The sequence below is a fragment of the Colletotrichum phormii genome, assembly GCF_030913505.1.
Source record: "Colletotrichum phormii strain CBS 102054 chromosome Unknown BDP81scaffold_9, whole genome shotgun sequence".
NCBI classification, from domain to species: Eukaryota; Fungi; Ascomycota; class Sordariomycetes; order Glomerellales; family Glomerellaceae; genus Colletotrichum; species Colletotrichum phormii.
The window spans coordinates 509,224-533,873 of record NW_026851451.1 but is presented as its reverse complement, the minus strand read 5'-3'; the positions used below and the strand labels follow the sequence as shown (position 1 = coordinate 533,873).

At 54.8% G+C, this 24,650-nt stretch overlaps 5 protein-coding genes across 5 annotated transcripts; 2 read left to right on the top strand and 3 right to left on the bottom strand.

Moving 5' to 3' along the window:
• Positions 1-577: 577 nt before the first annotated feature.
• Positions 578-8,206, bottom strand: BDP81DRAFT_460690 (polyketide synthase 2; the record flags this gene model as incomplete). The annotated part of the gene is made up of 8 exons (XM_060593681.1): positions 578-1,976; positions 2,033-5,906; positions 5,959-6,709; positions 6,776-7,190; positions 7,273-7,389; positions 7,465-7,582; positions 7,663-8,046; positions 8,113-8,206. The coding sequence occupies 8 exons, from the start codon at positions 8,204-8,206 to the stop codon at positions 578-580; spliced, it is 7,152 nt and encodes a 2,383-aa protein (XP_060445708.1).
• A 756-nt stretch (positions 8,207-8,962) lies between these two features.
• Positions 8,963-10,016, top strand: BDP81DRAFT_518227 (Alpha/Beta hydrolase protein; the record flags this gene model as incomplete). The annotated part of the gene is made up of 2 exons (XM_060595925.1): positions 8,963-9,073; positions 9,168-10,016. 2 exons carry the CDS (start codon positions 8,963-8,965, stop codon positions 10,014-10,016), a joined length of 960 nt encoding a protein of 319 aa, XP_060445707.1.
• A 1,836-nt stretch (positions 10,017-11,852) lies between these two features.
• BDP81DRAFT_460688 (uncharacterized protein) lies at positions 11,853-12,989 on the bottom strand (the record flags this gene model as incomplete). Its single annotated transcript, XM_060593680.1, has 2 exons — positions 11,853-12,794; positions 12,888-12,989. 2 exons carry the CDS (start codon positions 12,987-12,989, stop codon positions 11,853-11,855), a joined length of 1,044 nt encoding a protein of 347 aa, XP_060445706.1.
• Positions 12,990-14,167: 1,178 nt separating this feature from the next.
• BDP81DRAFT_393793 (uncharacterized protein) lies at positions 14,168-15,766 on the top strand (the record flags this gene model as incomplete). The annotated part of the gene is made up of 1 exon (XM_060587870.1): positions 14,168-15,766. The coding sequence occupies one exon, from the start codon at positions 14,168-14,170 to the stop codon at positions 15,764-15,766; it is 1,599 nt and encodes a 532-aa protein (XP_060445705.1).
• Positions 15,767-16,304: 538 nt separating this feature from the next.
• BDP81DRAFT_318791 (uncharacterized protein) lies at positions 16,305-24,008 on the bottom strand (the record flags this gene model as incomplete). Its single annotated transcript, XM_060584386.1, has 7 exons — positions 16,305-21,589; positions 21,648-22,680; positions 22,753-23,115; positions 23,219-23,487; positions 23,554-23,605; positions 23,663-23,755; positions 23,817-24,008. 7 exons carry the CDS (start codon positions 24,006-24,008, stop codon positions 16,305-16,307), a joined length of 7,287 nt encoding a protein of 2,428 aa, XP_060445704.1.
• Between the last annotated feature and the right edge of the window lie 642 nt (positions 24,009-24,650).

The window sequence follows — 24,650 nt, the reverse complement described above, 5'->3', positions numbered from 1 at the left end:
CGGCAGGAAGTCTGGGGTATACCACCCTCGTGTGGCTGAGCCACACGGACCACCGTGACTGGAACGGACCGCGGCAGCAACCTCCTGCTGCCTAATGTAGGCCTATTCCAACACTTCTCATTTTCAGTAGGAGAAGTCGGTGAAGGTCTTCCGTAACACTAGATACGTGTCTCGAGAATTCTAAGTATGAAGTCGAATCTTTCGGACATTTGGTGTGTAAGACATCCAAGCAGGACGTGTTGTGTGGCAAGACGCGAGAGGAGCAAGTGAGTGTAGCCTCACGTTAAGCTGCAAGTAGTCAATACTACTCTAAAGGCTTCTGGAAATTCATATTCATCTTCTAACTACTTGTGCTACAAATTGTGAACTTTTTCATGAGTTACAAGACACAATAATTGTGCTTTGAACTTCATTGTGTATTACTGGTCATTTCACGGCAATGTGGGAACGCGAGGTTGAAGTAATATGAACGGCATACAACTGTAACAAATTGCCACGTCAACAAAAAGGAAAACCCATAAAATAGATGAAATTAGAGAAAGAAAAAGAGAACACAAATTCTAAGGCATCAAAATCTTCAGTCCTTCTTCTTCATCTTGGACACAATCTTCTCGGACAGCGCCGTTAGTGACGTGGCGCTCGTGATCTCCAGCGTCGTCAACTCAACTCCAAGATCCAGCCTGACCCAGTTTCGCAGCTCGACGGCAGACAACGAGTCCAGACCATAACTGCTGAGCGGCTTGGCTGGTTCCATTGGTTCGGAAAGCCGCAGCGTGGCCTGAAACTGTGTATTTACGACATCCACGGCGGCCTTGAGCACAACCGAGGCGTCTGCGCTGGACTGCAGTAACAGCATTAGCGCATGCACGGCGCGCGACTTGTCGTCCTTGCCGTCGCCGCCGGCCGCGGCCTCGCCGGTGCCGAACGCCAGGCTGACGAAGCGAGCGTCGGCAAGAAGGTTGGAAGAGTCCGGCTGGGGTACAGCGATGGAGGTGATGAGTTGCGAGGAGTTACCCGTCGAAGATGGTCTTTGCTGCTGCTGAATGGAAACGCGGACGATCTGGCGGAATAAGTTCTCGTTAATTGGCGTCCATGCATCCCGGTCAAGGGCCACGCGGAGATCATTGTGCTCATGCATGTAGCCCACGTCGTCGATGGCGCCCAGGTCGACTGAAACAGCGGACAGCCCGAGCCCCTGGCGATACACGGCAAAGGCATCGAGGAACGCGTTGGCGGCTGCGTAGTTTGCTTGGCCCTTTTGGCCGACGACACCGGAGACAGAGGAGAGCATGGTGAAGAAAGAAAGATCGAGACCCTCCTCCTGGGCCACATTGTGAAGGTTCCAGGTTCCGGGAACCTTACAGGCCACGGCGCCATGGTACTCCTCGGTCGTCATGGAGGTGAAGATCTTGTCTCTTAGGACCATGGCGCCCTGAATGACGCCACCGACGGGGACACTGGCGGATTTGAATGCTCTTCGAACGTCTTCCAAGACGGAGACGTCGCCTCTGACAAGATCGACCTTAGCTCCCTGGGCGTGAATGTTCTTCAGCACGGCCTGCGAACGCTCGTCGTCGTAGCCGCCACGGGCTAGGATGACGAGGTGCTTGGCGCCCTGCTGGGCAAGATAGACTGCCAGAGACCCGCAAAGACCCTTTATACCACCCACGATGAGGATGGAAGTTGTCTGGGACAGATCGAATCTGCGTTTCGCGGGGCGGACCATCACAGTTGGCTGGTCCGCTTTCTGTTTGGCGGAAAGGACAATCTTGCCCATGTGCTTGGCCGCACGCATGTAGCGGAAAGCACCCGCAACATCCTCAAAGGGGAAAATGGTCATGGGAGCGATAGGCTTGACAGCGCGCTGGCTGATGAGGCTCATCATTTGGCGCATGAGCCTAGCAATGACGGTGTCCGATACGTGCTCGTGGGACATATCGAAGCAGCGGTATGAAGCGTTGCGACCAAACGGCTCCCTAAAGTTCATTCAGTATTCTGGCCCGCAGAAGAGTATCAGTTCAATGAGACTTACATGGAGAGGTAATTGCGATCAAGCATATCCCTCTTTCCCAGCTCGACCATGGTTCCGCCATCGGCGATGCAGCGCCACGACTCGTCCAAGATGTCGCCGGTGAGAGAGTTTAAGATCACATCGACGCCGTGTCCTTTCGTGGCGGCCTTGAGCTCAGCAGCGAATGTAGTGTTTCTCGAGTTGAAGACGTTTTCTCTGGGGATGCCAAAGCTCTCCACCAAGAAGTCCACCTTCTCATCAGTGCCGACGGTGGCGTAGATCTCTGCGCCGATGAACTTGCAAATTTGGATCGAAGCGATACCAAGGCCACCAGATGCAGAATGAATAAGCACCTTGTGTCCCGCTTGCGTGTTGGCGAGGTCAAAAATACTGTAAAGCGCAGTGAGGTACACGCTGGCCAGGGTCGAGGCCTCCTCGAAGGACATCCAGTCAGGGATGTGGTGCGTTCGCTCTACGGAGGCAATTACCCTGTTTCCAAATGCTCCCTTCTTGAAGACGAGAACGCGGTCTCCGGGCTTGTATATGTTAGCAGCGTTCTTGCCAGCGCGACGGATCTCGCCCGCGCCTTCGAGGCCGAGGAGGTGTTGGTTCTCGGGAACGATGCCCATCGTGACGGCGACGTCCTTGAAGTTGAGTCCGGCGGCGAAAAGCTCGACCTCGACGCTCCCGTCGAGGACAGGCAGCTCCGTAGCGGCGACCTCGGTGTACTGCAACGAATCGATCGTGCCGACGCGCTCGCACTGTAGACGAACAGTGGTCTTGAAGTCGTGCAGCTCGCCCTCGACGAGTTCGGCACCATGGGCTAGGGCTTTCTCTACGACATTAACTCCTTCATTGGGCTGCACTCTGCTGACATGGATAACCCCATGGCGCTCGACAAATTCGTTTTCAATGCCAGTCGTTTGACTCTGGTTAGCAACTCTGCCGAGATGCTTGAGCACGTCATTGATGGCAGAGACGGTCTTCGGACCCGTGGCTGACTCGACATCCAACGTTGTGATACTGACAGAGGGATCCTCGTTACGAACTGTACGGCCCAGACCGTGGATCATGGCTCTTTCGGGGCTTGTGACGTTGAGCTGGGAGCCCGAGGTCACCCATAGTACTTGATTGCCTGATACCAATGTGCTTTTGAGGAGCTGCCACTGGGCTTCTGTCATAGTGGGAAGAATTGGGGCGGAGAGGTCGCTCAGGACCAAAATTGTCTTCTGTCCCTCCCGCGTAGCGTTGGAGTCGGTGATCTGCCATCCAAGGTCAGACAGCCCTGAGACAACCTGCTCGGTCACGTCCGTCGGGCCAGAGAAGTGTACGAGCTCGATGCCTTGCGGTTTGGTCAAGGTCTCCGACGAGGCAGCGAGGATGTGAGTGGTATTGCCGTCTCCAGAAGGAATGGCAAAAGACGAAAAGAAGCCCAAGGAAGACGAGGCCGTCAAAATAGCAGGGGTGGGGGCCTGAAGTACGACGTAGCCGCCATCAGACACCAACGTACGTGCGTTCCGCAGTACATTACCCTGCGACTCCACTGGCCCTTCAGCGGTTCTGATAATGACGAGATCGAAGGCCTTGTCAGGAGCCTGCACCTTCTCCGGGTGGGCAGCAACGTCAAGCACAGCATAGGTCACGCCTGACTTGCTGCCGTACGTCTCTTCAGCGTTCACCACAGCAGACGCATCGGATGAAGAGAACTGAAAGTTGCGGCAAGCAGACCTCACGACAGGGTCGGCTTTACCGCCCTCAAGCCAGACACTGCTAGATTCTGAGGGAATTGTGCTGGCCTCCAGCACGTTGAGGTTCGGGAACTTGTGAGCGGTCAGGTCGATGAACTCGTTGAGTGGGTCTTCTGCTGTTGCGATGGCTGCCATGCTCTCTTCCGTCAGGTAAGTCACGTCCGGCTTCCATGACACGCGGCTGTGCGTGTGCGATGAGTATGGGTCCTCTTGCGTGTCCAATTGGTGATATCTCAGGCCAGTGAGCTTGAAACGCAAGTCTCCAGTCTCAGAGTCCAGGACAACTGCGTTGGACTTGTAACTCTTCGTACTTTCGGGCAGACCAAGACCTACGTACTCAGACGTCGTCGTGGAGATGCCCTTGCCAGAAAGGTTCTCCACTGGGAAAATGGCCAACTCGTCAATGATGGCGGGCACCAGTACGGCACTAATTCCGGGCCTGTCACCGGCCCAGAGAGAAGGGGCGCAGGACTGGAATGATCCATCAATGGCGGCAGGGTGCATCGGATACCACGACTGAGGGTGCTCGGAGGCGGGTGGGCTCAGATCCACAAGGGACCGTGACTCGCGCGAACCGACGATGGACTCGATCTTGAGATGCTTCTGGAAAACCGGGCCAAAGTTGTAGCCAGTATCGTGCATGGCCTTGTACCACAGGGCGCCGGAAACGGGGTCGACCAGTGGCTTGACGGTGCCTTCGGGCGTGGTCGAGTTCTCAGGTGTGCTCTCCTGGATCCTGGCGAGGCCCCGACAGTTCTCGAGCCAGGCATCTCCTACCTGAGAGCTGATCTTGAACTCGTGCCAAGAGTCCTTGGCCCCCGTGCGCGGGTGAAGGGCCAGCATGATTTTGGTGGCCTCATCTGAGTCCTCGAGCACGAGGGCGCGAATGAAGTTGACGTCTCGGAGCTTGTAGTGGTATTCTGCGGGGAATACCTTGCTCTCCAAGATGCGCAGCGCTTCGGTGCTCTGGCGGATGGCTTCCATGGCCATGGAGATGAAGCCGGCCGCGGGGAAGACGATCTCCGGGCCCATCTTATGGTCTCGAAGCCATGGCAGGTCTGCCAACTTGAGAGACTTCTTAAAAGACGGCGCCTGCCAGGAAGCTCCCAGAAGCTTGCTGCCCAAGAGGTCATGGTGCGGGAACAGTCGGTATCGCCAGTCTTTGCTGGCGTCGCTCTCGTACCAGTACTGCGTGGAGTGGTCCCATGCGTAGTTGGGCAGGTCGATAATGGTCCTCGGCTCCCACGTCTCAGTCTTGTTTACGTTTGTCAAGTTGACCTCTCCACCGCTGATGAAAAGCTTGCCAGCCACCTCGTAGAGCGACTTGAGGGCAGTGGGACCACGAGACCAGGCCGCAACGTACTGGACGTCGGCACCTTCCCCGAGGACGGCCTTCTTCACCTGGGCCACAGGACCTGAGAGCGCACCGCTGGGGCCGATCTCGATGAGAAAGTCCGGACGGTCCTCATCTACGAGCATGGCCTTGGTAGCTTGCTCAAAGCGTACAGCAGAGCTCATGTTGCTCTTCCAGTACGCCGCATCAGCGGCCTGGCGCATCTCCTTGCCAGAAACGGACGAGAACATGCGAACGCCGTCCTTCTTCCTGTCCTTCTTGCACGCGCCAAAGTCTTGGCGGAGCAGAGCCTCGTACAGGCTGCTGACCTCCAGCATGAAGGGCGAGTGGTACGCCAGATTCACCTGCAGCAGGCGGGCAAAGTGTGACTCTGCTACAAGCGCGGGCATGACCTCCTCGAGCTTGTCCACCTTGCCAGATAAGGTTACACTGCTGGGGCTGTTGAAGCAGGCGATGTGCACCAGTCCCGCGTAGGGCTCCAGGAAGGGCATCACGGCCTCGGCGCCTAGCCCGACCGCGAGCATGCCCACGTTCTTGGTTCCGTCTACGACGTTGGCGAGCTGCTTGGCAGCCAGGCCGCGGTAGTAAGCAACCTTGATGGCGTCTTCCTTGGACAAGTAGCCCGCAGCGTATGCTGCCGCAATCTCGCCCGAGGAGTGACCGACGACGCTGTGCGGCGCGACGCCCCAGTCTTCCAGCACGCTCAGGATGGCGAGCTGTAGCGCGGTGCAAAGTGGCTGAGAAAACTCGGGCTGACGGAGAAGACCAGGACTGCGCGGCTCTACGAGCTCATCTACATCCCGTGTTAGTCGGTGCAATGAAGAATGCAAATGAAGTGGAAATACCGAGTAAAGACCATGTAGGAGGGACAAGGGCGGTCTTGAGAACAGTATCCAGGTGCTTTAGCAAGTCTCTGGCAGTGGGGAAAGCATCGACGAGAGCCTTTCCCATCTGCGACCACTGAGCACCCTGACCGGTGAAAACAAAGCCGATCTTGGGAGTTTCGGGGCTCTTTTTGCCCAGAACGAGAGAGTCCTCGGCTATCGCCGTTCTTTCTGTCAGCAAGAATCCCCGGTTAAAATGCATGCTTCGCTTGCTTGCGAGTGTGAAAGACAGGTCTCGCAAGTCGGCCTTGACGCTCGGGTTGAGAAGGTGCTTCCGCAGCAGCTTCACGTAGCCGCGGAGCGAAGACTCGTTGTTAGCCGAAAAGACAAGCAGCTGGGGCTTTTGTGCGACTGGGGCCTTAGAGGAATCATCATCGTCGTCCCCGAACAGGTCAGCCTCCTCGGCGAGGTGGGAAGAGACGTGAGTGGAGAATTGTCTGTCCTGGAGATACTGCTCGGCCGACTCGAGGACGACGTGAGCATTGGACCCGCCGTATCCGAACGAGTTGACAGACGCTCGCTTGCGTGCGCCTGCGGGCCAAGGCATGCTGGTGCGAGTTGCAAAGACCTTCTGGCCCTTGAAGTCGATCTTGGGATTGGGAGTGATGAAGGTAGGGTTGCCGAAGATAGTGCCAGTCTCAAGAGACAGGATGGTCTTGATGAGGCCTGAGATACCTGCTGCTGGCTCGGAGTGGCCAATGTTACTCTTGATCTAGGTGGATATCAGCATTGTTAAGCTCGTGTCACCTCAACTGCAGTAGGGGGGAAATGGACTCACGGAACCGATGATCAGAGGCTGGTCTGGACTACGCGACGGCGCAAACACTGAGGCGATACCGCCGATCTCAGTCGGATCACCTGCCTGTGTGCCGGTGCCATGGCACTCAAGATACGTGGTACCGTTGAAATTTGTGATTCCAGCGTTGGCATAAGCCGAACGGATGGCCGCCGCTTGGGCCTCGGAGCTAGGGCTGGCGATGCCGGGAGTGTTGCCGTCACTGTTGGTGGCGGTTCCGAGAATTACGGCCCGGATGGGGTCACCGTCGCGGAGGGCGTCCGAGAGGCGCTTCACCATAAGGGCGTTGACGGCCTCACCCTTGATGTAACCGTCCGCCTTGACGTCAAAAGTGTGACATTTCCCAGTAAGACTTGAGGCGCCCTTCATTGGGCCAACATCCATGTTGTGCTCCGGACTAGATCCACCCCACCGAAGTCAGACAGCGTTTCCTTACTAAGACACGAAGGCCGAGAAAGAAATTTCGGTCTAATGCTCACCTCAGGTACAGGTTGCAACCGGCAACGATTGCTCCGTCCATCTCCCGGGTGCGGAGGTAACGACATGCCACATCAAGGGCTACTAGACTGCCCGAACAGGCGGTATCTATCGTCATACTACCAAGACAGGTGTCAGATGTGGCTGCAGGATCCGTGGGGGGCCAGCCGGGTGAGACGGAGACATGTGCTTACCTGGGACCCTTGATGTTCAAAAAGTGACTGATCCTATTGCTTAGAATGGCCCGGCCGACACCAATTGTGACAGAAGGAGCTCGGTCTTCGGGATCGCGAGCCTGCATGTCGGCGTAGTCTAAAAATGTCGTATTGTTGTAAGCCAAGGTTCGTCCCATACAATTATGACAGAGTAAGATCAGACGAGAAGAAACGTACCGACGGCATAGGAACCGACGAAGCAGCCAACCTGGGCCCCTTGCAGCTGCTGCAACGTCACACCCGAATTCTCCAGGCACTCGTACACGACCTCGAGAAGCTGTCTTTGCTGTGGGTCCATTGCGACGGCGTCGAGCCGGGGAACCTGGAAGAAACCAGCGTCGAAGTCGCGGGGATCAACGTTCTCTAGGAACATGCCACCCGGGGACCTCATGGTCTTGGGCTTCTTAGATCCGTCGTGGTGGCCATACAAATTGAAGCGGGATTCAGGCGGCTCATTGCGGGCGACACCGCCGCGCCTCAGGAGCTGCGTCAGAGCGTGCGGGTTGTCGACTTCTCCCGGTAGACGGCATCCCATGCCAATGACGGCGATCGGCTCATGAGCTTGGGGCGGCCCGGTGGTGGGGCCGCTTACGCTGGTGCCATTAGTGTCATTATAGCCGTTGGTACCGTTGATCCCGTTGGTGCCATTGGTGTAGGTGGGGCCGTTGGTACCGTTGGTCGGGATCGTGTACCCACCGCTTCTCCCGTCGTTGATGGTCATCTTGGCTGAAGTGGTCTAGGTCTTGGCTCGACCTAGCTGTTTGGAGAGGGAATAGGGTAGAGAGGCCTTTTAGTAGGGTAGGTAACATTGATAGTCTACCGACAATTTCCGGTCTGATCTTGGCTCCTTGGTTGTCCAATGCAGGCAAGTACGAACTGGATCTCGACGGAGCAGGAATAAGAAAGAAGGTTATATAGAGCCGCGCCACGAATTTCGGTTCAGAAAGAGAGGGCTTTGAGAGTGTCTTGGCCGTTCTGAAGTAGTGCGAGTGGTTTCGACAACTATGCGGAAAATGCGCACTCATTAACTATCCAGACATTCTTTGGCGCTCAAGAGTGCTTCGGATGGTTTCCACATTTGGTCATCGCAGCAAACGTCCACCGCCCATCCATTAGATCAGTTTCTCATCCGACCAATTTCCACTCCCAACCCTCTGTCTTGTCAGGGCGTGCCCACAACTCGGGGATATTTGACAGGGAATAATCTGACATCCCAATCTAGTTAGTCGGTTCTTATCCCCAGTCCGAAAACCGTTGGTGTTGAAAGTGGCCGGTGCAAGAGGACCAAATCGGGTGGTTTATTCCACGCCCTATAGACGGCCTTTGGCTGTGGCATCGAATTACACGTTGTAAAGCCATCTATCTAATTAAAAATATACAATACACTTACTTACAATGCACTGGATTTCGCCATCTAGGTGGCGATTTCAATCAAATACTTTCTGTTCCGTCTGAACCCTGCTTCTCAACGGCAACCATGAGCACCTTCTTTCGCGATGTGGAGTTCCAGACCGTGGACGGGTTGACCCTCCGGGGCTGCTTCTACCCAGCTCCTGATCGTGGTCCTGCAGCCATCATTACGCCAGGAGTAAGTATGGCTTCACAAAAACTCCCTTTCTTTATTTTTTTTATTTTTTAAAAAAAAAAGTCGTTCTCCGAGTTGACACGCACGTCTCACCTAGTTCAACTGCGTGAAGGAGATGTTCGTGCCAGAGGTGGCCGAACAGTTCCAGCTTGCCGGAATCTCAGCCCTAATCTACGACCCCCGCAGCCTTGGCCTCAGCGACGGCGAGCCCCGGAACGAGATCGACCCAATGAAGCAGGTCTCGGACTACTCGGATGCGCTGACCTACCTCCGCGGCCTCCCCGAGGTCGACCCGGAGCAAATCTTCTTCTGGGGCCAGTCCTTCGCCGGCTGTGTCGCCCTCTGTGCCGGCGCCCTTGATAAGCGCGCCCGCATGGTCGTTTCCATCTGCCCGCTGCTCGACTTTGAGCTCACGCCACAAAAGTTTCCCCGTGTCCTGGCGCGAAGCATGGCCGATCGCGAGTCACGCGCTGCCGGCAACCCGCCCGTGTTTCTGCCCGTGCTGACCGAGGACGGCATCAACCCAGCCGGTCTGGGCATTGGCGCCGACAAGGAAGAGTTTGATTACATGGTCAACGCCAAGAAGTATGGAGCCAACCGCCACGAGAACAGAACGACGCTGCAGTCGTACTACAAGCTCATCATGTGGCAGCCCCACGGAATCATGAAGTATATGTACGAGACGCCCGTCCTCATGGTCGTTCCTGAGTTGGACCAGATCTCGCCCCCAGAGCAACAGTTTGCCCTGTTCGACACGTTCCCGGGCCCCAAGAAAGCGCATGTGTCTGTTGGTAAGGGTCATCTTAATGTCCTCAGTGGTCCTGAATTTCCGGACCTTATTAGGATGCAGGTGGACTTTATCAAGGACATCTCGGCGGGAAAGGTGGACGGCTATATTAGTGATGCGAACGGAACAAACCATGGCGAAGGCAATGGAACTAAGTAGACGAACAAACACAAATTGATTGTTATAGATTCAATAACAATATTATTTTTCTGACTCAAAGGAAGAAGGCGCTGGATTTCCGACGTTTGAAATTTTAGTACAATTAGTACTATTTATATTTGCCCTGGAAGTCTACGATGGACTTGGAGTTTGTCACGAAACAGGAATGGTATCAGCACTTGTCAAGCATCTTGCCACGTGCTTTCTCACGTGGATATCACACTCTCTTAGTATATAGACTGCTCTCATGTGCTCATTCTAGATGGGTTACTTCAAGCCACTTTAACCCACTTCATATGCCCAATGCTGCGTGCCATAACTCGTGACAGAGTTGCACCGAAAATCTCTACTCTATAGTCGAACAGTTTGGGTAGAGAATATCTCACTAAACTTTCACTAATGCAACCGCCGACTCAATCAAATCGCAAATCTCTTCGCTCAGTTGCCGCGGAACCTCATGGCCATAACAATGCTCCAACACCGAAGCTCGTTCAGAACATGCCAGTTGTAGCACGTCCTTACTATGTAGGTACCACGGATCCCGTCGGCCAAATATGTGAACGGTGGGAATATTCATTCTGACCTCATCTGACGTTGAATGGAACATCTGGTAAAATATGGCTGTGGTCGATTGATCACACTCCTCTCCACTTCCGTGGGAGTCTTCATCTGAGTCGTCCTTGAGATACCTGTCCGGGGTGATGAGATATGCAGGGACCTTATTAGGCCGATTGTGCCGCGCAAGCACGCTGCAGTCCAAGTTGTAGGAGACGCCAAAGTAGTCCCGCGTGTCAATCCCGTACATCAGACTATGTGAGAAGGGTAAAGGGGAGCCGATGAAGATGGCAAACTTGAAGAATGGAGATACCGATGCATTCTCCAACTGGTGGCGCAGGATCATCGACACCGCAACTGCAGCGCCCTTTCAATGAGGCTGGTTAGGACCCGGTTTGATATGAGAATGACCGAAGCGCGCTCTGCGTGAAACTCACCTGGCTGAACCCCATGACTCCATCGAAAGGGCCCTTTTCAGCAATAATGGACTTCACCCGGTGATGGGCCGCTGTCACCGACTCAGTAGTTGGTGTTCTATACCAGCACAGGTACGGGCCTGGGTAAACCCTGGCGACGGCTCCCTCCGGCTTGCAAGCGATTGGGCCATCGACGAATGTGAACTCATAGTCGGATGGTAGCAGACTGCGGAAAGATGCTGAGAAGTGAGTGAGCCATACTGATTGACCAAGATAAGACAGTGCCGCGCAGGAGTGGCTAACCTGTCTGCGAGGCAAAAATTTGGCTGTTAATCCCCATGCCATGTAGGCAAAGGATTCGGCGTGGCATGTTGGGTTATGTGGATCGTCGATTGGTTGCTGATTACCACTGAACGACTTACATGGGGGCTTGGGAGTCTCGGACACTTAAATGCTTACCTCTTCGGGGGCTTTTCAAATGTCTCAAGGTTCGTTTTTTAAATGGTGGGATGGCTATCTAGTCAGAAGGATGAGTTGGAAGGATTTGGAGGCTTGGAACTACTACCGTAACTAGGCGAATCCAGAAAGTCCCTGCCGCCATGAAGTCAAACGGGCTATCCTGACCGCCCATGTCTGGATCCTTGTTTTCGGTATATTCCTTGACCCCCATTCCGTTGCTCGCTCTCTCATTCATCCTCTTATCCATTTGTGCCCATACGAGCACTGGGAGCGTGCTAAGAACTGTGCAAAACCGTGCCTTAAACATGATTTGTAAAGACTCATCACTAATGTGAACATGTCGCAAGCCAAATGTGTCAAATTTAATGAAGATCACAGATTCGATCTAGATTTATAGTATCACATTCTAAATCTTGAGAACTGCCTTTCCAATGTTCTTGCCGTAAAACATGCCCACAAACCCATCGGCTGCGTTATCGACGCCGTCCACAACAGTCGACTTGGACGTAAAGCTACCATCGTGAATCCACTTTGATACGTTCTGCATATGCTCCGCGCCGTACTTGGGACCGATGTTGGGGTCGGTCACAATGTAGCCAGCCATGGTGACCCGCTTCACCGTGATGTTGAAGATGTTGGTGACTCCATAGCCCGTGTAAGGACCTTGGACACGCGTGTACTGGCTGATGGCGCCGCAGGCGACGATACGTCCATACGTGTTCATCTTCAGCAGAGCCGCGTCCAGCGTCTCACCGCCGACATTGTCGTAGAAAATGTCTATCCCGTCGGGCGCAAGACACGCGAGGCTCTCGTCGACCGTCTCCTTTTTGTAGTTGAAGACAGCGTCAAAGCCGAGCTCGTTGACGAGATAGTCGACCTTTTCGTCGGCGCCCACGGAGCCGATGACACGTAGGCCCTCACGCTTGGCGATCTGCCCGACGACATGGCCCACGGCGCCGGCCGCGGCGGAGACATACAGAGTCTCACCATTTTTGGGCTTGCCGATCTCATACAGAGAGGCGTAGGCGGCGAGTCCGGGCATCCCTAGCCCGGCGAGGAAGGTGTCGAGGGGGAAGCCGAGAGGGTTCTCGATCAGGTGTGCCCATCCGGCCTGCAAGTCTTCGGCGGTGGCGATGGCGTACTGGCTAATGGGAAACTCACCCCTGACAATGGCGCCTTCGGGGAAAGCTTCGTTGTTGGATCGAAGGATTTTGGCAAGGGCTGTGTTCGGGATGGGCTCGTTGAGCTTGTAAGGGCCCATCACCGGCTTCTCAACCATGCGACCTTTCATGTACGGGTCGAATGAGACATACAGAACTTGTACCAAGATAGAACCCCCCGTCAATTCCTGAATTGATTTGTTAGCAAAATGCCACAGTTGTACGAGGATGCCCGAGTGTTTCAACAACAAACAACCCTCACTTATTGCACGGCTGCATACCTGGTCAAGATCAAAGTCTCTGCTCTCCACCGCAATATCCTGCCCAGCTACTGTAGGCGTCTCGTGCACCTTCTTGAAGATCAATGACATGTTTGCCACCATATTGAAGATAGATGTTGTTTCTCTTGGAACTGTCTAGCTAACCGTGTAATTTACCTCCACTCTGCTGACGAAATCCAGGCCCAGCGAGGGCCTATTCATGTAGTCTTGGAAGGAAGAACTTGTGATCCGTCTTTCCGTGTTTTTGAAGAAATGACCCGATCAACCACCCGGTCCTGTCTTGCTTGTTCGACAAGTGCCTTTTTTTTTTTGAGTCAGTGGCTGATAAGCACATTACTTACTTGTATTCTATGCGATCCCGCGGCGTAATGGGCCGATTGGATCCAAGTAGTTATCATTTTCCCTGCGGCGGCCGCGGCCGAGCCGAACTATGTAGGTTAAATCTGACAGACGTAAAGCCACCCCCACGCCCAATGTCATGTCAACATGCACACCACACTTTCAATTATACCTTGCTTGGTGCCCTCACAGATACAAGTTTTGTTCGTTCAATCTCACATTTAAGGTAGTTGGGACACAATTTATGTGACCAGAGTTCTTGGTTGCACAGTTCAATGGATTGTTCCTACATGTACATAAATTGACAGGGGCCTCGTGTCTTCATGTGGGACTTGAAACGAACAAGGGATGGAAGCTGCCAACGTACCTAAAGATTTCCGGACTCTATGCGGGGCAAAGCCGGTTAAATGATGACAATCAAGTGTGGCTGTAGCCTTGGTATGAGGATTTGAATGTGCATTTCTTCAAGGAAACTATGCAGACCTGGGGGAGAGTTATGTGAGTGTGAGTGACAGGTAGGCCAGGCCTGTATCTCGGTCAATGACAAAATCCTTTGAGTGGAACAGGCACAGTCCTTATGATTTGATTGGGCCGACAACTCCGTAACGTGCGCGTCCTCGGCGTGATGTGTGCATACAGAGCGACCAGGCTATTAAAAGAGCATAAGCCAGAAGATGTACCTCTATCAAGTAAAGCGGTTACTGTGTACACAGCACCACACCTCCGCAAAGGAAGGAGTCTGGCTGCCTGGAATCTGAGTGAGCGACTGTGGGACGAGTAACAGATATAAAAGTGAGGGTGTCGAGTCTTGTTTGCTTTTGATTGATGTGACGAGTTTTAGCTCGCGTTCCTCTGGAAGGGACGGATGCAGGACCATCCAACAAAGAGGGGAAAAAGACAAATCAAGCAACCAAAGGTACATATATGGCCTTGTACACGCCATGAGTAATACCGAAATACAGCCCGGGGATGCTAGTCCGGCCCCTGTCACGGAGGCCCAGGGAGACCGAGATCAGACGGCGAACCGGCAGTTCAGGCTCCGCAATTCGTGTGACCGCTGTCAGGATACAAAGCTCAAGTGTTCACAGGCCAAGCCGGCGTGTCGACGGTGCGTCCGCCTCGGTCTTCCGTGCGTGTACTCCCCGATCCGCCGACTGGGCCGGCCGCGCAAACATTCCTCCAGTCAGCTAGAAGATTCGACTCAACAACAGCAGCAACAACAACCGCCGCCGCCATCGTCAGCATTACCATCGTGGGGAGGTGCAGGTGCAAGTGGAGGCGGCCAGGGCGAGAACCACGACAGCGAAGTTCCAAATATCGGACAGAGCCGGGGTGGACCATCGACGTCTACCTCTTTGCAGAAAATTCTAACCCCAGCTTTCCACGAGACAGTTTCGCCCTTCACAGATGCCTTCCTCGACGCCATGTCCGGAGTCAACGATAACGGGGGTAGCACTATCGTAATCCCTAGCGCTTTGCATCAGCCAGTGATAGACAGCAACCATCAGTTTGACGTCGTCATGGAGACACTCTTCACGACTGACCCGACGACCTCGGAGTCGCTCTCCGCCGCCGTCAGCTTGAATGAGACGACGTTCGAGGACCTCCAGAATTGGGCTACGGAGCGAAGTCATTACAATACACCAGTGGACCAACACGAGCAGTTTGGAACTGAAGCTCTCAGTGGCACGACTGACCGCTCTTCGAGTTCCACCATGAATCTGTCCGAAAGTGGCGCGGCGGCGGCGGTGGCAGCAGTGTCCGACGTGTTTAGTCCCGACAGATCATCAGCGCACTTTCACACACAACCTCTCGCCATTTCCACATCATCATTAACCTCGTCTTCGCTCTTATGCAGCAACGACTGCTACCGCTGTCTTAGCCAACAGCTCGCCGGGTTGAACAGCTTCACAAATTACTCAGTGGCACCCAATGTCGACATTATTCTACAAATTGACCGGAACATGCAAGAGCTCACCCAGAGTCTCCTCAACTGCCCACATTGCCTAGCCAACGATAGTAGCCTCCTGCTGCTTTCCATCATCATGGATCAGGCGACCCGGCTGCTGGATTGCTTCATCGAGAAAGTCAAGCCCGACGTGGCCATCATGGACCATCAGAGCTCAAGCCGAGGAAGTTCAGGTGGTCCGAACAAGAATAACGCAGGGGACGGCAATTCTGGCGTGACGTACCAGAACAGTTACCGCAGCCAGCCGTCCGCGAGCGGCGTTGGGCTGGGGAAGCTCTACATACCCCCGGCCGTGCCGGCGGCGCCCCCGCTCCATCGCAAACAGTCCTTGATACATACGACGGAGCTGCGGATCGGCGAGTACGAGGTTCTAGACGAAGACTTGAAGCTGACGTTTTTGAAACGGCTTGTTCGGCACCGCTTAAGGATATTCGTTGGAATGCTAACAGACCTCCAAAATACTACGGGAGGGCACATGAAAGAGATGCAGTGCAGTGCGACTCTCGGGATGTTAAGAGGAGTCATGGAGCGCGTCGAGCGTCTTCGAGGGAAGATGTCGATCAAGTGGTGATCGCAGTAAAAGAGGCTACACTCATGTTTTTTGTGTTGAAGATTTTATAAAGCGTCTAAAGTATTGACAGAAGCGCCTTCTCTTTACTGTCAGCAAAATCAGTCACATGTAGTTTAAGAGAATATGTAGATCTCTCAACATTATCATTTCCATCACGCTATAAAAGCATCAACACATTACATGTAGTCTTGACACCCTACCATTCTTTACATGCACGGAGTGAATTCGGTTACATGATCACCAAGGTCTCGCTCCTAGGAGGCTCGATCTATTATTTGACTACCTGATGAGCTGCAGTTGTGTACCCTCGTTTCATGTGCATTTGACCACTATTATTACATACCTCGATAGCTATAACTTATTGATTGTAATTGTCATAATCGCAAGATGTATCAATAATCTTAGGGGAAAATGATCCAATAAAGACAACATGCACGAGAACCTTGATTCAACAACAGACAAAAAAAATTCATGATTACATTGACCTACTTATTCTTTTGACACTATGAACTAAAAAAAAACCCCCCACGAACATAGATCATGCTTCCGCCAACGCCTGGCTTGCAATTTCGGGTGGCGTTAGCGCGCTCCTAGCTACGATCCTCGGCCCCAACTTAGCTAGCGGGCTCGGGCTCAAAATGTCAAAGACGGAGACATCACAACGCAGCTCTTTGAAGATCCAGTTCCGCACCTCAACGGCCTTGAGAGAGTCAACACCAAAGCTGTACAGCGGCCTCTCCTCGTCAATATCATTGGGACTGGCCGTCATGGCCGCCGCGAGGTTCGCTTTGATGACGTTGAGAACCACCGTAACAGCCTCTCTCAACGTCTTGGCCCGTGCTAACTCGTCGCCGAGCTTCGCCGCGTTCGCGCCGGCAGGGCCTGCACCGGCTGCAGAAGCCCCGGACCGCGCGATTCGGTGCTCGAATTTGCGGTCTTGAGGCCACGTGGCGCGACCGTCCCGCTTCACGTCGTCGGTAATGCCGACGAGGAGCTGCGGTGGGGTGTCCTGAGTACCCTGGCGGAGGACAGCTTCAATGACGGCCTGCATCTCGTCGTCCGTTACCCTCGCCGACTCCCAGTGGCCGTACTTCTTGAGGTAATCGTCGGCCGTGGACGTCGCATTGAAGTGACTCGCATCCGTTACGAGCCCAACGTTCAGCGTCGTCGCCGCCAGCCCCAGGGACCGGCGGTGGAGCGCGACGGCGTCCTCGTACGCGTTACCCGCGCAGTAGTTAGCCTGCCCGCTATTCCCGATAATGCCCGACATGGAGGACAGAAGGATGAAGAAGTCGAGGTCTGTGGGCACCGCCGAGTGGAGATTCCATGTCCCCACAATCTTGGGACGCGTCGCGGTGTTCCACTTGTCGATGGTCATATTCTGCAAGATGGAATCCTGGAGGACCATGGCACATTGGATCACGCCTCGAAGCCTTCGCCCGCTCGCTGCACATGTTCGTATCACATCTTCCACTTCTGAGCGTACCGTGACATCGCACTTGGGAGTGTCGACCTCGCAGCCGAGATCGCGAATGTCCCGAAGGGCGTCTTCCTGCCTACCGTTCACGACGCCAGATCGCGATAGAAGGACCAAGTGCCGAGCACCATGAAGAGCCATGTTCTTGGCAATAGTTAGACCTAGAGCACCTAGGCCGCCGGAGATGAGATAAGTCGCGTCGACATCCAGCTGGGGCGGAGCCGGCGGTTGCGGTAGCACCGGCACCACGGCTTTCTCCCCGAGCTCGACGACGATGTTGCCCTGATCGACCGTAGTCGAGGATAAGATATCGCCCAGGTCTCGAACATCACGCACACTGGTGACAAGCGACTGCTCTTTCACGAGTCCGGAGCGCAAGAACCCGAACGCCATGGCGAGCAGCCGCGCACGCCTCTCTCGAGGGAGCTGTCTGACGTCGACGGACGAGACGGAGGAGTTGCGCTCGAATACCGCGGCGCTAATGTCCTGCGGACGAGCCCTCTCGGTACCGATGCGTACGAATCGGCCCCAAGAAGCGATCGTCTTCGTAGCGGAGTGCAACGATGTGCCGGACGCGGCGCTGATAACGATGTCGACGCCGTGCCCGAAAGTAAGCTTCATGGCGGTCTGGGAGACGGCGTCACCGTCCTCTGCGCGGATGATATACCTCTCGGGTACGCCGTGCTCGGCGACTAAGTCTGATGCTGTCTTGTCGTCGTTGGCCGTAATAAACACCGCTGCCGCACCCAGCTGTGTGGCAATTTGCAGGGCCGCGAGTCCAACAGCACTATGCACGGCGTGGACCAAAACAGTCTCGCCCGCTACCAGACGACCAACTTCGACGATGGCATGGTAGGCCGTCATGAAGCTCGATGGGAGGGAAGCGGCAAACTCAGGCTTGACATCTTGCGGGGCCTTTTGGACCAAGCTGAAGTGCTGTCTGATATGTGTCTTGAAGGCACTTTCATCAACCAGGACGACGACCTCGTCACCAACTTTGAGGTTCGGCACCTCGGCACCAAAGCGGACTACACGTCCAAGAGCCTCCGTCGCCATTTTGGTAGCAAACTGACCTGATGATCGGGTGAGCTCCGAGCCGTTGATGCATATGTGGCTGGTCTGGATTTCGATCTCCTCGTCATCGAGAGGTTCGTTCTGGGTTGTGTCCGCGATCCAGACACCGGACCCACCGACGTCGAGCTTCAGGGGAATCAGGTCACCAGCCTCACCAGTCGCCGATAATGCCCCCGGAACCGACTTCGGCTGACCAGAGCGCAACCCCAAATCATGGTCAGAGGGCAAGTCTGCCACGGCCCGGGGGATCAGAAGCATGCCTCCGGACTCCAGGAATTCCATCTCGTTGTTCTTTCCCTTATACAAGTCCTTCCTGCTGAGGCTTAACACCTCCATTGCCAAGTCGGCTTGTTCTTCAGGGCCAAGTTTCGAAGTCGTCGAGAGATCCAGATGTGGGAGCACGATCTGTGGTATCTCGGTTCGAATAGTGCGCAACAGGCCTGTGGTGGGCGAGAAGGCCAGCGATGCCTCACTCCTGTCGGCGATGCCGCCGTTCGTGAGCCACAGGAGGTATTTGGCGCCGAAAACCAAGGATCGGAACTGGTCCAGCTCTTCAGCAGTGAGGTTGATTGTCCAAGGCTCATCGAACTCGAGAAGAGAGATGAAGACCTCGGATCCCGAGGTGGCTGCCTCGGAAAGGTGGCAGGTCTCGACCGCGACACCTGAACTCTCCAATTTCCGTGTCAAGGCCTTTTGGGCCTCCAGTGCGGCTGTCGACGGCGAGGGCCGGACGATAAGGTTGATCTCGGAAAGATCCAGCTTCTTTTGAGCTTGTGTCGACCAAACAACTGCGTTATCAAACTCGATGTCAACCTGGGCGAAGCCGGCGCTGCTCAGACGATTGGCGACAGACGCCTTGTCTCCCAGTAGTGCGATACGACCGCCGGGATGCAGAAGAGACTTGATGTGAGACATCCCGAAGTTTCCACCGCCCTTGAGCAACTCATGACTGTCTCCGAGAACAATGTCAAACATGCCCAGCTCTTCAACTAGTTGATCGGATGAATTGGTACTCAGGGCTTCAGGTGATGGTACAGACACAATCTGGGACCCATTGGGCAGTGGATATTGCATTGCTGCAAGCCGGGAAAGCAATTGGCTTGCAAGTTCCTGAGACGGCGCAGCGAACTTGATCTCGGCGGCGCGAAGACCTCGCTCCTCTTGCGGTGCGAAGATGGTTGCCAGAGACTGCAGTTCCTGGTTCTCTTCGGCATGAAGGACAAGAAGCCGCAAGTCGGCCTCTTTGTAAGTAAGAAGCTCCAAGTACGCAGCCAAGTCTGGTCTGGCTAGACTAGTAAAGCGGTCGTGATTTTGACGTAGGAGCTGTGATGCCGTCTTGCCAGCAAGCGCATCGATGTCTTCCTTCCACTCAAGTCGACCAACTCTCTTTGGCGCTGGAGAGAATGGCGACGAGAAGCTCTGAGACTTGTCGTCAGAGGACGACACCTGACGGACGACCATGTTCTGCATGACGATCTTGGGCCCGGACCAGCTCCCGTCCGAGACGACGATGTCGCCGCACGCCTCTCTGGGGCTGATCTTCCTCGCCTTTGAGAACCCGACGTACTTTGATCCCGCACCCGAAGGCTGGTCCGTCGCGATGAAGATGGTTTCAACCGTGACGGGAATGGATGCCTCGTCCATGGGATTCCCTTCAAAGAGCGCGATGAAGAGGAGGTGGAAGATTGCGTCGAGTGTCGCCGGGTGGATGTGATGCGGGAATTCGATGCCCTGAGGCATCGTAGACTTGGTGTCCGGGATGGAAACGGTCGCAAGACCTGTGTGCTCACCGGGCAGTACGGCGGCGTCAACGACGTTCGTGAATAGTGGCCCGTAGTCCATGCCAATGGACTTGAGCTGGTCGTAGAAGGCTGAGACGTCAAGCTTCTTGGATGCACGCTTCTTCATGTCCTCAAAGCTCTCCGCTCCGGCTTGCCAGTCCTCGATCGTTGAAACAGTGTCCTCGTAAACAGTGGCGGCAGTACCAGAAGAGTGTTTCTGCCACGTGCCGCCGGGCGGGATGGAAAAGATGGCCCAGTGATACTTGTCAGGGAACACTTCGTCTGGTCGCATGCTCAAGTGAGTCTCGACGGCATCATCATTAGGGACCACCAAGCCTCTCTCGAAGCTGACCTGCCCCAACTCGACGCCCCTAATCTTCTTCCTTTTTTTTCTCGAGTCAATCTCGGCAATCTCCAGCGCGGCTTCGAGCACCATGATCAGCATGCCGGCAGCCGGGTACAAAATGGTGCCGGTAATGACATGGCTTCCCATCCACGGCTGCTCCTCCAGGCGCAAGGGAGTTCGCCACCTAGGCTCAAAGGGGTTCTGGTTAGGCACTTCGATGCCTAGGAGATCTTTCCTAGGCCTCTTCTGCTTTCTGACCGCGATGCTTTCAGGCGTCTCGTGCCAGAAGCGTTTGCTGTGTTGCCAAGGGTAAGGAGGCAAGTTAGCCAAGGACCTGACATCTCGGTGCTCGGGGTCCTCGTTGACCTTCAGCAGATCGACGGCATGACCCGTGGCCCACAGCAGACCCGCAGCCTCGAGCGAGGTGGACATGGCGTTCTTCTTCCTTTTCAGCATGGAGATGTAAATGAGCTCAGAGGAGAGCTTCGAATTGACGGCCTTCATAATCTGGTCCAGAGGTCCTTGAAGCGTTCCCGCCGGACCGATCTCAATGAAACCGGTCCATCGCACCGGGACCTTCCTGTGTCTTCGTGTGGTGCTGGCCCCCTCCACGGGAGCGGAGTGAGTGAGCAATACCTCCACGGCACCCTTGAAGAGCACGGGTGAGACCATGTTCTTGACCCAGTACGCCGCGCTCAGCTGCGACGGGCTCGCCAAGACCTCCTCCGTAACCGAAGAGAACATTGGCGCTGTGAACTGGTCCTTCATCTCCAGCTCGCCCATGGATGCCAGGAAGTCGTCCGCAATGACCTCCATGTGTGCCGAGTGGTACGCCATCTTCACGCGAAGCTTCCTCGCAAACTTGCCCCGTTGTTGAAGCACGACCTCGAGGTTGTCGATAGCGTCTTCGTCGCCCGAGATCGTTACGCTCGAGGGACTGTTGATGCAGGCCACCGTCGCGATCTGGTCAGTGGTAGAGAACTCTTCTACGACTGACTGGGCCTCGTCGGCGGTCAAGCCCGCAGCTAGCATGGTACCCCGGCGACCGTCGAGACGGCGCTGGATTTCCTCGACGTAGAGGCCGCGAAAGTAGGCAATTTTGATGGCGCTGGCGTGGGAGATTCCCCCTGCAGCGTAAGCAGCCGCTGTTCGAACACACATATCAGCATGAAGTCGCATCATCGCTCTGTGTTGGTTACTTACCAATCTCACCACTAGAGTGCCCAACAGTTCCTTTCGCCGTCAAACCCCAATGACCAAGTAAGTCGACCAGGGCCACCTGCAACACGGTGCAGATGGGCTGGCAGAACTCGGGGATGTCTAATCTGGAGCCATCCTCGCCACAGAGCAGCTCGATCGCGTTCCACTTGCAGCCGAGTGCGTCAAGACACCCTTGTGACCGGAGAACGCTCTCCTTGAACGCAGGAACACCAAGCAATTCCCTCCCCATGGTGGCCCATTGCGCACCCTGCCCACTGAACACAAAAGCCAGCGTCCCATTCTTCGTCGAGCGCTTCAGCGTCGTCGGCGCCGCCGTAACGCCACTCGCGAGGTCGTTGACTGTCGACGCGATTGCGAAGCTACGAAACGGATGTCTCGTCCGTCTGGCTGCCAGAGTATAGGCCATGTCGTGGACGAAGCTGCCTTCCCGGTGCTGAGACTCCGCCGCGAACTGAGCGTACGTACTCGAGAGCCTCTTGATTCCGGCCTGGTCGTGCGCCGAGAGAGCGAGGACCTTGGGGCGTCCGCCAATGCTTCCGAGCCGTTTACTTCCGTCCCGGTGGTTGCGCATGTCACTGATTCCACTGTCTCCACTCTCGGATGATGTGGATGTGCCTCCGTCGACAAAGACGGCCGTCTGATGGCTACCAACCAGCTGCCGCGATTCCAGGTAGTGGTGAGCGTCGTCTAAGATGACATGGGCATTGGCGCCCCCGAAACCAAACGAGTTGACGCTCGCCCGGCGGAGACCCGGGACTGGCCACGGCATCGTCTCGAGTGGCAAGGCGAGACCCCATTCATCGAGTCGGAGCTTCGGGTTCAATGTCTCGAAACCGGCGTTGGCGGGTATATACCCCTTTTCCACGGCTAGAACTGCCTTGACGACGCCAGCTAGGCCCGCACTGCCTTCGGTGTGGCCAATGTTGGTCTTGACGCTGCCCACATATAGAGGAGTCCGCGTGCCTCTTCGCAAGGGGCCGAAGACGGCTCCGACGGCGCCTAGCTCTAGAGGGTCCTGGATGCAAAACTTGTAAGTACTATTCGCAGACTATCATGATACAAAAGGAAAAGATGGGGATCAACGAACCCCAAGCGGTGTTCCTGTGCCATGGGCCTCAAAGTAGCCCGTGTCGTCGTACGAGAGCCCTGCGGCAGCATACGTGGACCGGATCAGCGCGGCCTGCGCGTCGCTGCTGGGCATCGTGATCCCAGGTGTGTGGCCGTCCTGGTTGACGCCGGTGCCCCTAACGACAGCTCGAATAGTGTCGCCGTCGGCAAGAGCATCCTCGAGGCGTTTAACGACGACGGTGGTGATGGCTTCGCCTCGAGCATAGCCGTTAGCCCGGGCATCGAAGGAGTGGCTGATACCGTCAGGGCTCAGCATGTGCATTGAAGACAGCTGAGAAATGAAGTTTGGGTGGAGAATCATGTTCGCGCCGCCGACCAACGCCTGTCAATTTGTCAGCAAATGATTCACTAACACAAAACACCGTGCCTGTCGTTTGTTGATCGGATCTGGGAAGTGGATTGGGATATAGGGGCTTTGATCATACCTGTCTTGACTCTCCCGTGCGGAGAGATTGGCAAGCCAGATGGAAAGCGTATAGACTGGATGAACAAGCTGTGTCCAACGCCAGACTGGCGCCGTGCAGATCAAAGAACCATGATATGCGGTTTGCCAGCATAGCCCGGCTAGTTCCGGAAGCAGCATTCTGCGGGAGGTTGTAGATGTCGGTTTGGGAAACCAGTTCATAGTCATTTGTCATGACGCCGATGTAAACTGATGTGTCGGTACCAGCCAATTTCTCCATCGGAATGCCGGCTAGAATGCGATATCAGCAACTGTGTTCTTCTCACTATCCATCTCTGATTAATGAACAACGCTTACCGTTTTCGAACCCTTCGTAGGCTACTTCCAGCAACTTCCTTTGCATTGGGTCCTAGGACACCTTGTCAAAAAGTGATACGGGGGCATGGGGAATGAGGAGAGTATTTACCATGCCGGCAGCCTCCTTTGCAGTAATAGAGAAGAATGGAGCATCCAGCACTGCCGGATCCTCGTCGAGGAAGAAACCGCTGCCAGGCTGGATCTGTATGCAACTAGTCAGTAACCGCACTCTTTTAAAGACAACATTCAGTTCTTCCACTTACAGCTCCCTTCCTCTCGTGACTGGGATTTCGCCATGCTTCAGCATTGAAACGATCTTCAGGGACGTCTCCGTGACCCTTCCTAGCATTGTTCAGAAGTTCCCAGAAGCTCTCTGGGGTAGAAACGCTCCCTGGGAAGCGGCAAGCCATGCCAATAATCGCAATTGGCTCCAGTGCATCCGCGCCATCGCCCATGGCTACGAGATTATTCTGCGCCATCTGCGGATCTTGCAATCGGCCTTCGTTGAGGCTGCCACCTGCTATGGAACGGAAAATAGAGAGTGTGTATGTTTGGGTCTGAGTGTACAAGTCGCGTGAGCAAGATCAGAGGTTGTGGTCTATCTAGGACAGTTTAAAAAAGTATTCTCGGCCTAGGTGCGGAAGGAGACTTCTAGTAGTGCCGCGTTCTGAAGACGAGGGATCTAAAAAATCAATTTGATCTACCTAGGTACTGTAGGTAACTCAGAAATGGTTCATCCTTTGCAGTATACGCTGACCAATCCTAACCGTGTCGGTCGCGGGCATGCGAAATGCTGACGGGCGGCTCTTTTGAAATCCCCCGAGTCATTATGAGCAAGAAGCAAAGAAACCCCCGACCAGCACGAAGGTTTGGTTCGAAATCCGCTACATACGAAGCTTTCAATTCAAGCCGCTTTTACATGGACTCCATGCCTAGGGCTGCTTTCTGGGCGTATCTACTTCCTCCTTCAACAATCGCCGTTTCGGCACAGAGTGGCAGAGTCTTTCATGGGATACTCTTTGGCTACTTCATTCTTTTCTCAGTGGCTCCTACTATTTTCTGTGTGAGATGTAGTTGTCGAAGCCTTCGGGAAAGTA